This window comes from Xenopus laevis, chromosome 6L (assembly GCF_017654675.1).
Source record: "Xenopus laevis strain J_2021 chromosome 6L, Xenopus_laevis_v10.1, whole genome shotgun sequence".
In the NCBI taxonomy this organism is placed as follows: Eukaryota; Metazoa; Chordata; class Amphibia; order Anura; family Pipidae; genus Xenopus; species Xenopus laevis.
Window position 1 is genome coordinate 116,351,778 of NC_054381.1, and position 17,465 is coordinate 116,369,242.

General features: G+C 38.0%; 1 protein-coding gene across 7 annotated transcripts in view; it reads right to left on the reverse strand.

Annotated features, from left to right (window-relative positions):
• osbpl1a.L (oxysterol binding protein like 1A L homeolog) overlaps nucleotides 1-17,465 on the reverse strand; it is an 86,741-nt gene that overhangs the window by 26,723 nt on the left and 42,553 nt on the right. For 6 of the 7 annotated variants that reach the window (XM_018267950.2, XM_018267949.2, XM_018267946.2 and 3 more), the window contains 2 exons: nucleotides 14,338-14,503; nucleotides 10,065-10,227 (listed from right to left, as the gene is read on the reverse strand). In XM_018267950.2, coding sequence (XP_018123439.1) covers nucleotides 10,065-10,227; nucleotides 14,338-14,503 — 329 coding nt within the window. The remainder of the gene's footprint in view (nucleotides 1-10,064; nucleotides 10,228-14,337; nucleotides 14,504-17,465) is intronic. The other variant, XM_041566400.1, reaches the window with a different exon arrangement.

Sequence of the window (17,465 nt, forward strand, 5' to 3'; positions counted from 1 at the left end):
TGTGGCGGCAACCATGCGCTGGAAGGGAGTTCAGGGAGAATCATTAATAGTTGGGACCACCAGGTTTTTTCCCGGGGTACCGTCGACCCAGTCTGACCCTGCTTACAAACATGTTGCTACAGCTCGATCTTTCAACCATTTATCTGTCAACAATGAGAACCTGCATCTCTAACATTGATGTTGCAGAGTTACACTCTATTTCTGCCTGTCAGTTACTGACTCATTGGGGCAGATTCACTAAAGGGCGAAAAGGCCTTCGCTAGTGTCAGTTCACCAGATATCCCATCCGCAGGAACATCGCCAATTCACTAACAGGAGTAGGACAATTCGCTAGCGAATGAGACCATCGCTAGTGTTCGTTCAAACCCTTTCACCAGGCAACTTTTCGCTCTGGATCCGCAAACTCTTTCGCCAGAGTTTACTTCGCCACCTTATCAGGCAAACTGATAAGACAAAGCTACATCTTCCTCAATCTTTTGTCAGTGAAATCATATCCTGTATGTCGGAAATGCATTAAAGTTATAAAAAAAACACTGGCGACTTTTTTTTTAAAGTGGGATTGCCTTCAAAAGTCCAAATTATTAAAGACTTATATGTGAAAATAGTTTTTTTTACTAATTTGAGGGGCATACCACATTTGTTTATGGGTGGGCTCATATCTACAGCATTAGAGGATCTCTTGTGTCTTTATTATGGCTCAAGCATTTGCACCAACATTACTAATAAAGACGTCCATATGACTTTTAGGTATCCGCCCTATGCAAATTAAGTGCAAGAGTGCCAGTGAAGTGTTACTAGGCAGAGATGAACGATAGCGAGAAATTTGCTATGAAATTCTCGCACTGCCGAAGTAACGCTAGCAAAAATTCGCCATCGTTCGGCTGCTGAGAGGCAACTTCACATTTTAGTGAATTAGGGTAGTGGTAACGAATTGGCAACTGACGAAGTGGCATGGAGTGTGGTGAAGTAGTCGCTGAGGAAAATTCGCCCATTCGGGAATTTGCCCCATAGACTGTAAACGGCAGGGATCTCCAGCATCCTGTCCCTTCACACATGTATTTGAATCTTTAGAACTGTGTAGGTTTATATACTTCAGTGCTTGTCCTTTCTGTTGGAACTACTACAGTAATGTAGAACTGCCACCAGAAGCAAGGTGGCCCCATGATGCCTATTTAGCAGGGTCCTCCTCTTGTTATTAGCATATCAGTCGCTAGCATGCCAAAGGTATTGTTATGGTCAATTTAGCAGAATAGGGCCCCCAAAGGAAAAAAAAAAATCTATAAATAATTGTTTTGACTTCTCCCATATGCACAACGTGCTAAAACCATGCTCCCCCCTCACAACCCACAAATGGGACCTTCAGGACTCTTGGGGCTTCCAGTCTGGACTCCCTCCTGTACCTCCCTTGTCGCAGCCTTACTGTGCATAGAAATGTACAACACTGCATTTACAAGTAGTGCTATATAAATAATGATATACAGTACATGCCATTCTGTGTTTCCATGTAAATTCAATGCTTCCAGGTTACATATTATTTTATTGGAATTTTGTGTTTATTTGGAGCAGTAAGCTGTGCCAGAAGTGAAAGCATTGAGGACTGTTCCACGTGAATACGGTTCTTAGAATGTAGTAGATGTTTCAGATAAGATATTCCAGCTGCAAACTGCTAGAGCCAGCAAAGTACTGTACTATATTTAAACATGGACAGTATCATATACGCAGATTATTATCCCGCCACTTTATCAAGTGCTGATAAGGCAAAGGTTTAGAACATTCAGTTTTGGTCCCCAACTGCCATAAAAGACATTCTGGAACTAGACCAAGTCTAGGAATGATGTGGTAAATTAGTTACAGAAGATGCTTCTACCTTCCCTGATATTAAAGAAACAGTTCAGTGTAAAAATAAAAACTGGGTAAATAGAATAGGCTAAATAAAAATGTTTCTAATATAGTTAGTTAGCAAAAAATGTCATCTATAAAGTGTGAGTGAGAGGATGACTAACATAACAGAACTTCCTGCTTTTCAGCTCTAACTCTGAGTTAGTCAGCAACTTGAAGAAGGGCCACATGGGACACAACTGTTCAGTGAGTTTGCAATTGATCCTCAGCATTCAGCTAAGATTCAAAAGCAACAATATGACCCATATGGCCTCCCCTCAAGTCACTGATTGGTTACTGCCTGGTAACCAATCAGTGGGCCTGGTAACCAATCAGTGGAAACCAAGAGAGCTGAAAAGCAGGAAGTAGTGTTCTGGCTATTATGTTAGACATCCAGCCACTCCAGTCTTTATACATCACATTTTTGGCTAACTATATTGAAATTTTTTTTTATTTTGCACAGCCTATCTATTTACCCAGTTTTTATTTTAACACTGAACAATTCATTTAAAAGATGTATATGTAAAGAGGTTCTTCTGGTCTTGTCCATGGTCCTTTAGCAGTGAAAATCTGTGCCCCATGTTCTTTCCTGTTTATTTAGCACACAAGAGTGTTCTTGCCTGAGAACCTTGCCTCAGCGTCCCACTAGTTACTGGAGGTGACAAACTGCTCAGAGACAAATATGCAGTTATAATACACAAGAGCCATGAATAGCCTGTAAATTATAAACAATAACAACACTAAGCACCGTTTATAAGGTTATAATCGGAGCTTAGTGAGTTAGTCATTTCTGTCACATGACTCACTAAAACATAAAGTATCCCCTGCAAAATATGAGGATATTAGAAGTCACCTCAGAGTTCCATGACCTGTATAAAAACCACTCGGCCTTGTGCTATTATATGGTCATGAAGATCCTTGGTAACTTATAATATCATTATATTTTACAAGAGGGGGTACTTTATTCACTATATAAAACCCAGAAATGTGGCTCTTCCGGCACAGGAAAAGTTATGTGTAATGGGAGGGACTTGCAGCATTTGCAGCAAGAGTTGCTTCAGGGCGGCTCATAGGCTAGAATATTCCCTGACAGGCAGGGCCAGATCCAGAGGTAGGCATAAGGGGCATGTGCCTAGGGCACAATGGTGAAGGGGTGCGAGACACATACCTCTTCTGCCACCTACCCCTAGTCTGGATCCGTCTCCCCACAGCATTGGCACCGGCCCCAGTCATGGTCGCACAGGATGGGGGGGGGCTAGGGTTCCACCTGCCCGGTTTTGACCCTGATAGCCTGGTTTTTTGAAGGGCTGCCCGAGTCAAAACTGCCTGCCCAGTTTTCCAAATTAGGAAAAACAGACAGGATTTCCTATAATTGACGTGGCAACAGGCCAATGGGCGATCACCGTGTCATAGCCCCACCCAGTCACGGCCCCGTCCCTTGCCTGGTCGAAAAGGTGGCAACAATGTGTACAACAGGGGTGCCCTGCCCTGCCAGGGGTGGCCAAAAGGTAGATCCTGATCTACCAGTAGAGCTTTAGTTGGTGATCAGTAGATCTCAAGACAAACAGCTTAACTAAATTACCCTTCTGTTTTATTCTTTTCATTCAGATATTTTTATGCTAAGGTTTCATAAGAAATAGTTGTTAAATAAAACAATATAAAATTCTTTCATAAATCAATATAAGATTTAAGTATTATTATCCATGGAACGGAATGCTAACAATGCTTTTATGGATGTAGATCATAATGGGATAACATCACTAAAAGAGGACCTCGCATTAGTAAAGTATGGGCACTCCTGCTCTAGACTGCTGTCAGTTGCCTACGTTTCGGAACCAGTTCACAATATAAAAATTCACTATACATGGCTGATTAGTAATTAATCCAAATTTAAATTACATACTGTAGCATCTGGAACCCAGTGCATTTTGCTTAAAAATTGATTGATAACTATGACAAACCTAACCAAATATCTGCTATGGTTTTCATCATTTTTGACACCATAAACGTATCATTTCAATAGCAGCCCAGAGAACACAGAGAATATTTGGAGCCATTGAAGCCTAACAGGATCAGAAGATGGCTAAACATAACGTCATGATATGGTGTTTTCTCTTCAGTACAGAAGGTTGCTAAGCAATAGTCCTGTGCAGCTCTTGGGAGCTCATTTTTCCTTCTATGATACTAACAACACAGGCTTATTATCCTCATTAGTAATTTGTTAACACTCTTTAATTAGACAGCCTCATTTGGTAAAGATCTCTCGCCAGAAGGAAAGGTGAAATGACGGGTGCACACAAACCAATGTTTCAGCATTATCGTACATGTTCTGCAACCAGACTGCTTGTGAAGTTCTTCAACATTTTTGCAGATTTTAGCTCAAAAAAGATTCAGAGATAATCCATTCAATCTATATTTTAGGGCCCACAATTGCAGTAGTAGATTGTGTCACACCCATGGATGGCAATATTGCTTTGTCTGGACCCAAACTGCCCAAGAGCCAGAAAAGAACAAGATGGGTGTTCAATCGCAAGACATTAGAAAATTCATGGGTGGCAACAACACCAACATTTCAGCCATACATATAGTAATAACTATAGATGCAAATAAAGCAGCCTTTATAGGTGTAATATCTTAGAATGAGTATTAAGTGCAAAAAGCTACGCACTACCCACAGGAATACATTAGCAGGTGAGAATGTGTCAGTAATACAAGCAACTACTCAATTGGTCTTCATTATGTTTTTTTATATTTTTTTTAATTATTTGCCTTCTTTTGATCCTTTCTAGCTTTTACATGGGGGTCACTGATCCCATCTAAAAACAGCGGCTATGTAAGGCTACATTGTTATTGCTACTTTTATTACGCCTCTTTCTATTCAGCTCCTCTCCTTTTCACATTCCAGTCTCTTATTCACATCACTGCATGGTTGCTAAGGTAATTCAGACCCTAGCAAACAGATTGCCATTGCAAACTGGAAAACTGCTGACTAAAAAGCTAAATAACTCAAAAACCATAAATAATAATAGAACTGCAAATTGTTTCTCTAAATCATACTAAAAGTTACCAATAAGGTGAACAACCCCATTAATATACTTAAGCACATTTTCAAGTGTCTGATCAGTTTCTTTGGCAAGGTCACCAAATAAACAGACCTTTGCCCAGTTTTATAGTGTCCCAAATCAGACTGTTTCGATTGTTTGGTGTCTGGCCTATAATAGGGATTATAATTGCGTCCTATGCTTACCCATTAGGAGAGAACAGAATCAACATCCAGTACTACTCACCCAACTTTCTTTTTTTTTTTTAAACTTGCCCTATAGATTTTTGGCAGGTAATCAGCCAGATATCAATCGCTCAAGCGAATATTTTTAGTCCCTTAATGTTAATTTCTTGTATGGCAAGCTTTCTTGTTGTTTGCATTTGGGCCAGGCAACAGATAATCCCACTCTAATTGCCAAGTTAACTGTTTCTTGATATAAGCCTCTTACAGTCTAATGTGTAAAGCCATTTCAACTCCACTTTGAATCAGTAATGCAGGCTCATGTAGTCAATCCCGTTGCAAGGAACACAAAGAACACGATACCCTGGCGAAAATTACAGTACTACAAGACAAGGACAATAGTTACAACTCTGTGTAAAGTCCTATCTTATTGGAAAATAAGAAGTATATTAAATGAAAAGACAGAGAAAATTTAATTAGGTGTACAAACTAGTCTTCAGAAAACATTTACATTCCTGGATAAAACCGAGAGAATTAAAGGTTCACAAACAGCAAGATAAATGCACAACTGAAAGTTCTGACATTAACAGTAAAATCTGGGTTGCATATACTAAAATAAATTCACTATACTGTACATGTTAAAGTGTCAGTCTCGTTACAGAAGATGAAGCACCACCTTTTGCTTTGCCCAACTCCAAGGGGGCGGGGGGGTGTGATGGCAGGCGCAGACCAGAGGAGGGGTAGATGACGTTGCGATCAGCTTTTCCCTATGCCATTAACTTCAATGTCCTGTCCAGATTTCTTAATTTGGAACCCGGACAACCCTTCCAAAAACTGGGCTCTCCGGGTGAAAACCGGACAAGTGACAACCCTATAAATGCGCATTTGTGTATGATACAGCTGGATTAAAGGTCACGTAAGGCCTGAAACGTTGCTGTGATGCCCTACAAAACACAATACTGGCATTAGAATTTAAACATGAAATGTGGTACTATTCAAGTTTGCTGCAGTGTTATGATATGCAATAGCAACAGCACCCAGGTAATTCAATTTGAAAAATGCATTAGTACAATACAGGTATGGGATCCTTTATCCAGAAAAACGTTATCCTGGAGGCCTTCATTTCAAGCAAATAATTCAAATTTTTAAAACTAGTAACTTAGATTGAATAAAAACATCTATTGAGTTTAACCTTTAATATCTATATAAAACCTGCCTAACTGTTGTGGATGCAGAAAAGGGGAAAAATAAATCTTTAGTCTCTCTAATTTGGCTCAGAAGGGGAAAAAAATCCTGACTCAAAGATGACAATTAGACCACTCCCTGGATCAACCTGTAATAAGTACATGATACTTAAGTTACTAAAAATCCATCCAACCCCCTTCTTGAAGCTATCTAATGTATCTGCCAGGGGAAAGAATCCCACAACTTTACAGCTCTCACTGTAACAAACTCTTTTCTAATATTAAAGAATCTTATGGAACCTAAATAAAGCAGAGAGATTTTCGTATGATCCCCTTATATCATATTACCCCTTAATCGCCTCTTCTCCAGCGTGAACAACCCCAAGATAACCAGGCTTTCTTCATAATGTAGACTTTCCGCTTAACCAGCTTAGTTGTCCTTCTCTGGACCCTCTTCAATTCAATAAGATCATATTTGAGCACTGAAGACCAAAACTGCACGGCATATTTTAGGTGGGGCCTTAGCAGCGCTCTGTAAATGGAACAATTACCCTCTTCTCAGATAATTTCTCTGTAATAATAAATCAGTACCTTGTATTTGATGGGAACTAAGCTGCATGAATCCATATTGGTGGAAAAAATTCTATTAAGTTTATGTAATATTTAAATTGTCATGGGAAATATGTTTTTTAAAAAATGCATCAGTTAATAGTGCTGCTCCAGCAAAACTCTGCTTTTATGAAAACTGTATTTCAGTGCAAACAGGTTTTTTTTATGTTTACTTTTGGGGCTACATATGTTGTTAGTTTCCCAGGTGCCCTCAATCATGTGGCTTGTACTTTGGTAAACTTCAGTCACTCCTTACTGCTGCCAGTGTGTTGAGTGATGTCACCCACCTCCTTCCCCCCCCTACCCCAGCAGCCTATCAACAGAACAATTGAAGGTAACAGGATAACAGCTCTCTGGTAGATATGAGAACAGCACTCAGTAGTAAATATCCAAGTCCCACTGTGACTCCTTCCATTACATTGAGTTGGAGAAACAACAGCCTGAAAGTAGTTGTGAAGTGCTGGCTCTTTCTGAAAGCACATGACCAGGCAAAACGACTTGAGATGGTTGCCTATACGCTTACAGTATATTACAAAAAAAAAAAAAATACACTTGTAGGAATAAAATGTTATATGGTAGAGTGAATTGTCTGCAGTGTAAACAAAGTAATTTGGAAATAAAAAGACTACCATAAAAATCACAGACAGAATGACAGAATCCCTTTATGTTGTAGTGCTCCAAATAATGGCAAGATCCCTTATGCAGAAAACTCCAGGTTCCAAGTATTATGGATAATAGACATACCTCAACAGGTATGGGATCCGTTATCCGAAAACCCATTAACCAGAAAGCTCCAAATTACGGGAAGGCTATCTGCCATAGACTCCATTACAATCAATTTGCACTAATTATAAAACCCTTAAAATCATACAGGAATGCAAACTGTGCAATTTTGTAGTGTGTAATCTGCAATTTGCCAAACTTTTTGGTTTTTATCCAGAATGAAGCAGTTTTTCTCATAATTCCAGTATAATTGCAGCTGAACAACAAATTCATATTACAGGACTGTTGATTATAAAGGCTAATAAAATGAGCAACTGGAACCCGATTCTATATAAATCTTATATTTTTTATTTTTTGGGTGAGAATTATTCACAGTTGTATTTTTAATGTATGTTGCACAGGTTTCAATGTTTTGCCAGCAGAACTATACAAATTCTCTTTAGCTTCTTCAATATTATAGATCCCAAATGTGGCTATTTTTGTAGGCCTAGCAGTTCTTAAAAACTGGAGAATGGTGGAGTACATTTTACGTCAGTAGATCAGAGTAAATGTCACATGTTTCTCTAGTTGCTCTCAGGGTCTTATTTAGGAGTTAATCAAGCTAAGAAAATATGCCAGCTGGGAATGAGACTTCTAAATATTTGAATTAATACAAGATGACTATGTTAAAGACTGACTCTTAAAACAAATGTGAAAGGTATTCTCTGAACTGGCTGTAGAATTGTTATTCCATCTACAGAACCAACGGAGGGATCAAGTGACTGGAAACTAAAAAGCAATAGGAGCTACATAAATAAATAATGTTTAATTAAAAGGAAGGAAGGTTCAATTAAAGCCTTGGACAAAAAATTGTGAACAAGCAAATCCAGCAGTACATTTTGTTGAGAGTTTAATTTATTGAAATTAGCTACTTTATGGGCACATTTCACAGAGAATGACTATATGAGCTTTCATGCTAGTCCATGAGTTTTCATGAAACACAGGTATAGGATCTATTATCCAAAATGTTTGGGACCTCTGTTTTTTTGGATAATGAGGCATTTAAACATTAAGTAAACCCAATAGGATTGTTAACCACCAATATGGATTATCATAACGTACCAGGTACTGTTTTATTATAAAGAGCGCAATAATTTTAAAAATTGTTATGTTATTTGTTTACAATAAACTCTATGGGAAAAGATCCCTAAGGGCAGGACTCGATGATGCGTTTTGACCGACACGTCGCAATGCAACTAAACGCATGCGACGCGTCGGATGCTTTACTGAAAATGGAAGTGAAGGAGAAATTGCATGTTACAACTACATTGATCCGACTGTCAGATGAAATTGCAGCTGCGTTTAGTCGCATTGCGATGTGTCGGGTCAAAACGCATCATCGAGTCCTGCCCTAATTGAGAGCTTTCTGGATGACTGGTTTCCTGAAAAGGGATTGCATGCCTGTATATTATAAAATATAAATATATATAGAGATACATTTTGTTCTTTAATGAACTGTTATTATTTCCGTGTATGTACAATGGGATTTACTACAGAAAAGAAATCCTATTAAAGGGATTAAATTCAGAATGAGCTGGCAGTAACGATTAAATTCACACAAATCTGCAATTCAGACAGAATGCAACATGACAATACCATCAAATAAAAATCTATAAGCGAGAAAACTGAAAAAAAGCCCCAACACATACTTTAGAAGGAAATTAAACTATCTATTCCATCCTGTCCAAGGCAACCATTTAAGGCAAACATATAAATCCCTGGAATGCCCAACATTTTTCTATAGAACTGTGCTGATATAGATATCCCAACAACATTATAAATAACCTAGGAATAGACACTGGAGCCTTTGCATGACAGACTGAACATATTTTACGCCATTAAGTGGGAGCAGAATTCTTTGGAGGTTTAGCAAGTTGACAAAACAACAATTCCGCTAGACTTCTATGCATACATTTTGGTTATTACATATACATCCAAGATGCTGTGTGCTATTTAAGGGAAGAAGAATTCGTTCAGTCAGCGAGTTCCAGGCTCAGCACAGGAGAGTGGCACACTGCTCAGGGCACCTATTTCACATCTCACTTAACTACTAATCAAAGCTGACAGTTTATGTCGTTTGTAATAAGTGAAGCTCCCCAGGCACAAAGTGCTAGTAAAGCTTGGAGGAAGAAGTACTGGGGAAAAGGAATTCCACTGGCAGCAATTCCAGTTTCCCTGACAGGACGGTTTCCCTCTGATTTCTTTTTAAAAGATCTTAACTGCTGCATGAATGGGAGAAATAGAGACTGGACATTAAATAATGCCTGGGGAAAACTCCCCATTATGCATGTAAATATACACAGCAATCAGTCCCTGTTCCATAAATTGCAAGGTTAATAAAAATAATAAAGGAAATGAGCTTTGATTATATATAAGCCCTTCAGAACTGTACTAGAACCATGGCTCACCTGTGCTTTTTAATGCCATTAGATGTGGAGCCGCCTCCTCCTCCCCCGGGTTTCTTTTCTTCAGACATGCTGACTTGCTGATTGTAGCTCAAATTTAAACTGCCGTCTGGAGATGAACTTGTAACAGTTTCAAATCCGCTTAAGGAATGATCGGAGTCGGAATCTACAAAAAGCACAAAAGTGTTAATGAGACGGACGGCAAATTCTAACCTTCACTGTAACAACGACAATCTTCTCACATTTACTCGACTCTGAAACCTGAGCTGGTTATTTTGTTCCGCTGCCAGGCTCTATCCGGTAACAGATGAGCGTCTTTCAGCTATGTACATGTAAATGCAAAAGCAGTTCAATTTTTTAAAATGTATTTTTAATAAAAAAAATAAAATAAAAAAAAAAGACATTTCATTTGAGTTATAAGGTTGTATAGATGGATTGCTTTCAGCACAAAATTCAATCTTAGCTTTCCCCTCTGGCAGATTTGGCTTTTCTTCATGCCTTGCAGGAAAACAATTATGTCTGCTGCTCAGTTAAAAAGATGTGAGTGATGGAATTGCCCTTGAAATTACCCACGACAGGAATATTGCAGAACATATATCCTAATAATTTCAGAAAGATTAGGTTTCAGATTTGTTAGACATGATTTAAACCTAAAAATGAAAATTAATCAAACAAGAGAAAGAAATTCAAATCAACAGTGCCCTTTAGTGCTCTTGCATTTGGGGTGATAATAAATGACACATTATATTGTATAACAAGTATCAATTTGATTATTTGGGTTATTATATTGGGTTATTTTGCCCTGTGTTTTCTAGTAGTCCAAAGACTTTAGTACCAAAAGTTTGTCAGAACACAGCCTTGCTTTCTCCTAAGTACGGGTGTTTTGGCCTAAAGCATGCATTCCATTGCTGGTATTTAGAATATGAGTCCAAGAGCAGAAACAATAGTAGGTTGAGAAAAAGAAGCCATTACGGGGATAAAAGACTGAAGATCAATGATCAGTAGTTTTGCTTAGAGTATGACATAAGAATACTTCTGCTCTGACTCCCTTTAGGTCAGAAGGAAATTCAGAAATATATTAGCAGCTATATGAAAAAATATATAATAAAAACTATTAAACAGATTTATTAGTGGCAGTTTGTGTATTTATTTTAATAATAGCAACAGTTGCCCATTTAATAATCCATGTTTATTTTGCAAACAGCGAAGTGCATTTGTATATCAAACATACAGTCATATGAAAAAGTTTGGGAACCCCTCTCAGCCTGCATAAAAAAGATAACAGTGGTATGTCTTCCATTTCCCATGAACATCTGAGTACTGGGGTGTTTTCTGAACAAAGATTTTTAGTGAAGCAGAATAAAATGTGAAAAACTGGCTGTGCAAAAATTTGGGTACCTTTGTAATTTTGCTAATTTGAATGCATGTAACTGCTCAATACTGATTACTAGCAACACCAAATTGGTTGGATTAGCTCGTTAAGCCTTGAACTTTATAGGCAGGTGTGTCCAATCATGAGAAAAGCTATTTAAGGTGGCCAATTGTTGTGCTTCAGTTTAAGTCTCTCCTCCGAAGAGTGATAGAATGGGATCCTCAAAACAACTCTCTAAAGATCTGAAAACAAAGATTGTTCAGTATCATGGTTTATGGGAAGGCTACAAAAATCTATCTCAGAGGTTTAAACTGTCAGTTTCAACTGTAAGGAATGTAATCAGGAAATGGAAGGCCCCAGGCACAGTTGCTGTAAAACCCAGGTCTGGCAGGCCAAGAAAAATACAGGCGCAGCATATGCAGAGGATTGTGAGAATGGTTACAGACAACCCAACGATCACCTCCTAAAGACCTGCAAGAACATCTTGCTGCAGATGGTGTATCTGTACATTGTTCTACAATTAAGCGCAATTTGCACAAAGAACATCTGTATGGCAGGGTGATGAGAAAGAAGCTCACGCCACAAACATTTGTGTTGTTTGTTGTATACAAAAGCTCATTTAGACAAGCCACAGTCATTTTGGAACAAAGTGCTTTGGACTGATGAGACAAATATTGAGTTATTTGGTCATAACAAAAAGCGCTTTGCATGGTGGAAGAAGAACACTGCATTCCAAGAAAAACACCTGCTACCTACTGTCAAATTTGGTGGAGGTTCCATCATGCTGTGGGGCTGTGTGGATAGTTTAGGGACTGGGGCCCTTGCTAAAGTTGAGGGTCGGATGAATTCTACCCAGTATGAACAAATTCTTCAGGATAATGTTCAAGCATCAGTCACAAAGTTGATGTTACGCAGGGGTTGGATATTCCAACAAAACAATGACCCTAAACACACATCGAAATCTACACAGGCATTTATGCAGAGGAAGAAGTACAATATTCTGGAATGGCCGTCACAATCCCCCGACTTAAATATCATCGAAAATCTATGGTATGATTTGAAGCAGGCTGTCCATGCTCGGCAGCCATCAAATTTAACTGAACTGGAGAGATTTTGTATGGACAAATGGTCAAAAATACCACCATCCAGAATCCAGACACTCATCAAAGGCTATAGGAGTCATCTAGAGGCTGTTACATTTGCAAAAGGATGCTCAACTAAGTATTGATGTAATATCTCTGTTGGGGTGCCCAAACGTATGCACCTAAATTTGTTATTATGTCACTGCTGAAATACTACTGTTTCTATAAGGCATGTTATATATTAAAAGGAAGTTGCTACTTTGACAGCACAGCCAATGATGAACAAAACTCCAAAGAATTAAAAGGGGTTCCCAAACTTTTTCTTATCACTGTACACATTCCCTGCAATGATGACACCCAAGGTAGCTCACTGGAGGTAGTTAATTATGTTTAATGAATATCAGCAATTTAGCTTGGGGTTATTTTTGCCCAGTACAAAGAACAATAAAACCGCTACAGCAGCGCCAGTTTGGCTTGATGCCCTTACTATAGAGATCCACAATGTCTCAAGGAAGTTCACAACATTCAAAATATCGTTTGCTCACTCTGTAACTCTAATTATATTCACAACAGTAGGTTTTCAGAGTTTCTACTGTGGTGATAAATATAAAAACAACCCTAAAACATATGAAAAGTAGTATATTAGTATGTTTTGACATACCCAAAGGCTTATACATTTACTTACACAAACGCATTTATAAGCGTGAACAATTTTCCTTTCTAATTTTTATGCAAGCTGATGTATAAAACTGCACATAACACAAGCAAGGACTGCATGGTAATATTAGAACCAATCTATCTTGTTTACTTTCAACCATATTATAAACGTACCATGTGTACTGAGCATTGTGCTAATTGTTATTCTTCACTCATGGAGAAGCAACATAATCTGAAACATTTTCCATACATTATACATCGTTGTTATCAGTCCCTGCACAGTGGAACTTACAACTTGGATACATAAGAGTTCCCATAAACTATTAAAAGATGAAGTATGAGGATTTACTATCAGGCACTTTTTTTGTTTTATCTTTGCAGGTAAAGTGAGTTTCAAGTGATGCAAACTATGCACATCTGTCCTGTGTTTTGGGTATTTACCAAAGTTTCATGAATACTTCCATTTTACTTTACATTTCAGTAGCAGTGTCCAAAGCAGAATTTGTCTGTTAAGGTGCAATCCAAAATACACTATCTTACAATCGATGTACAAAAAGCAGCTGATTGAATTGATTAAAAAAAGAATTAAAAAAAAAACAGACACCGGTACAGTATGTAGTAGAAAGCAGTCGAAACATTTTACCATTCTTCAGAGCTGCTTCTTCAGTTTAACCGAGTGGTAGGAAATTCACCATCATTTAAACCCTTAGAGCTATGGCATGCCAGGAGATTGCCAGCGATAAATCTCTGCTTCTATGGGCAACTAGTCAACCCACGTGTTGCTTCGGTCTCCCAAAATCAGTTGCCTCAAGAGGAAACTTCAAGCAACACGTGTTTTACTAACAGCGAATTATTGCCTATGGGAAAGCTTTTACAGGAGATTAGTCGCCCACAGAAGCAGAGAGCACTGTGAACAATTTTTCCATTAGCGACCCATAATACATTAGTAATCAAGGTTATTATAATAACATAATGCCCTTAGTTTGAGGGCAGAGCAATTTATTCAAACTTATATGTTGCCTTATGTAAGTTATGTAAACGACGCTCTTGTCTTTTTGTGAGCCCAAATCAATTATCTAATTGGCTGTCAAGGACAATGGCAGAAATGTGTTTAGCCTAATGTAAAAAAAGTCCATTGTTTTTATGGTAGTTCCATATCCCTTACCTGAAACAGCATCATAGAACTCATCCTCACTGAGAATTGTGTGAAATGGGGGTGTTCCTTTAACAAATGACTTTTCCAACTCGTGGTGCTCTGTAGCCAGTGTTTGCAATGCCCCGGATAAGATCTTATTTTTCTCTTGCTCGTGTTCTAGTTTCAAATTCCTTACCTATAGGGCAATAAGAAAAATAAAAACTTTTCCTTTAAGTTCAGTTTTAGTTAGACTTTTTTTTTAATACTTCAAGGAATATTCTAAAGTTCAGTATCAAGTGACTGGCATAAAGCAGAAGTGACATATGTGCAGCAAAGGTATTGGCTGGAAATTTATTAATTTCAGTATCACAGTAAAGCAGCTCTTTGAAGGAGTCATCCTCAAAACAGAAATATTAGCGTATAGCTTAATAAAACACAGGGAATGTCAAGAACATTATATTTCATGGATAGGAATAGCATTTGACATAAGAAGCATCGGACACTATTCTTGATGATGATCTCCAGTTTGATTTCCTATAGGGATTTGAAGAAAAGACTGATAAATGGCACATGAAATTCAAGCTATATAAAAACTAATAAACCCAATAGGCTGATTTTGCTTCAAATAAGGATTAATATCTTAGTTTGGATCAAGTACAAGATACTTTTATTATTACAGAGAAAAAGGAAATATAATGTTCAGAGATGGCTTTTCTGTAATTCAGAGCTTTATGATAATGGATCCCATACCTGTATAAAAGGTAAGATATGTGACTACCATTCTGCCTCTTTATAAATCTCTTGTTAGACCTCAATATGAGAATGGACCCAAGTTTTAGGTTCAGTGTAAAAAAAGAGCACCTATGCTATGAAGAATATCAGCTATGAAGAATATCTTTCAAGACCGAAGGCAGCATTTATCAAAGTTTGAACTGGGGATTTCAAAGGATTTGCAGGCATTTTTCTAGCAGTTCAAATTTTGTCTCATTTATGAACACTTTATTGACTACCTCACCCTTGTTCGGTAGTGTTTTGACAGGTTAAAGCTGTTGGACTCCATAGTTTCCATAATTGGGTAGAAATCAGGAAACCAGCGCATATAGTTACATATTTTATGAGACCAAATAAGTAAAAAAAAATTTTTTGCATTGTTTCGATTGCGAAATGACACAGGAAAACAGTCATTTCTAAAACCTAAATTACCAATCCTTTTGGAAATTGTTATATTATCTATGGGCTTATGGCATGCAATCTATGATCGCTGCCAAAACAGCTAACCTATTGCTTTTTAGACAACAGCTACTGCTGCGTTCTTATCATTAAGACCATAGCAGAATAACCCTTTTAATGGCTACTGTTTATGGAACAACAACAAGCCATACTGATTCTACGGTAACAATATACAGCTGCTTGCTATGCTGCAATGAAAGATAATCCAAAGAAGCTGCAGTAGATCCAGTTACACAATTAGACACATGATAATGAGCAGGACTGGACCAAGAGTGTGTCACAAGGAACAAAAAAGGACTGTGCAGTTAAAGGAACAGTAACCCCAAAAAAATGAAAGTGTTTTAAAGTAATAAAAAATATCATGCCCTGCACTGGTAAAACTTTTTGCTTCAGAAACACTACTATAGTTCATATAAACAAGCTGCTGTGTAGCAATGGCGGAAATTGAAAAAAGGCTGTATGGCACAGGATAAATATTAGAAAACACCATTATATTATACAGAGCTTATCTGCTGTGTAACCCAAGCCTTTTCTCCATGGAATGGCTGCCTCCATTGCTAAACAGCAAGTTATTTATATAAACAATAGTAGTGTTTCTGAACCAGTTTTACCAGTGCAGGGCAACACTGTAGTCTGGCAGCTCAGTAATTCAGGTGCAATTCTAAACTGTTACAATTTTGCAACATTAAATTGATACATTTCTCAGCAGCATCTCTGGAGTATTAGCAACTATTGTATCAATTCTAAAGCTCCCCATAGACGCGACGATTCTTCTTGCCGAACGACCGATTTTAGGGAAGCCCGACCAATCCTCTAAATTATCGTGCGGTTAGTGGGATTCAAACGATCGTACATCTTACGATTTTTCGGCCGAAATCTGTCAGGAAATTGATCGGCCAGGTCAAAAAATCGTTGTCGGTCCCAGTGCAATCTATCTGTTTGCAGGGCCAAGCATGCAGCTCCCCTTTGTTTTCCTGGCAAATTGGTCTTTTTAGTTGATGGTAAATTCGTAAGATCGTTCTGAGAAGATCGTGGTCTCACGATCAGGATCTGATCTTTTAAAAATCTCAACATCTATGGCCAGCTTAACAGCTGCATGTAATGAAACGCAGAGATTCTACTCAGCAGGGACAAAGATATGAAATGTATCGATTTAGAACAGTTTACAGGGTCGGCGACCCCCCCTCGCAGAGCTGCTTTAGAATGTTAATAATTACACTTTAATATTAGAAAAACAGTGACACATGGAGAATAGAAAGTAATTGGAAGAAGTTATTTCTGGTGATCTATCTGAAAACAACTGGTTGTTTGAAGGCGAACATCCCCTTTAAATATACACATCCACGAACTCAAAAAGAACTTCTAATTGTAGGGAATTTTATCACAAGCAGTCTATTGCCACATTGAGAATTAGGGTTAAAGCCAAGTAAGAATACATGAAAAGCAAATTAATTCAGTCACATCATGGATAACTGCTAAAACTAGGTGACAACAGTGTTTATTACAATCCCTTTTTTTTTTATATAGCAATAGCATATTAGCACTTGAACACTTCAAGCAAATGCCAGTAAAACTACCAATTTGTTTTTGCAGTGAGAGGGGTAACCTGAAGGACCCAGACATAAAGAAACCCAAACAAAACAAAGCATGTGAGTGACTCTATGCAGATAGCTTACTCCTTAACGGCACACTACGTGCTGCTGTAGTCACTGGATCCATGAAGCGAATACGTTTAAAACTTCAATTTTATTCGAAACTTATTAATAAAAGCAAAATCTGAACATATGGATGTTGCAGGACGCGTTTCGTGACTCAAACTGGTCACTTCCTCAAGAAGCCAATGTGCCCTCTGCCATATACTCATATATGTAGCCTACTACATCTTTTGTTTAATCAATCAATTAATCATTTAAAATTGAATTAAGTTA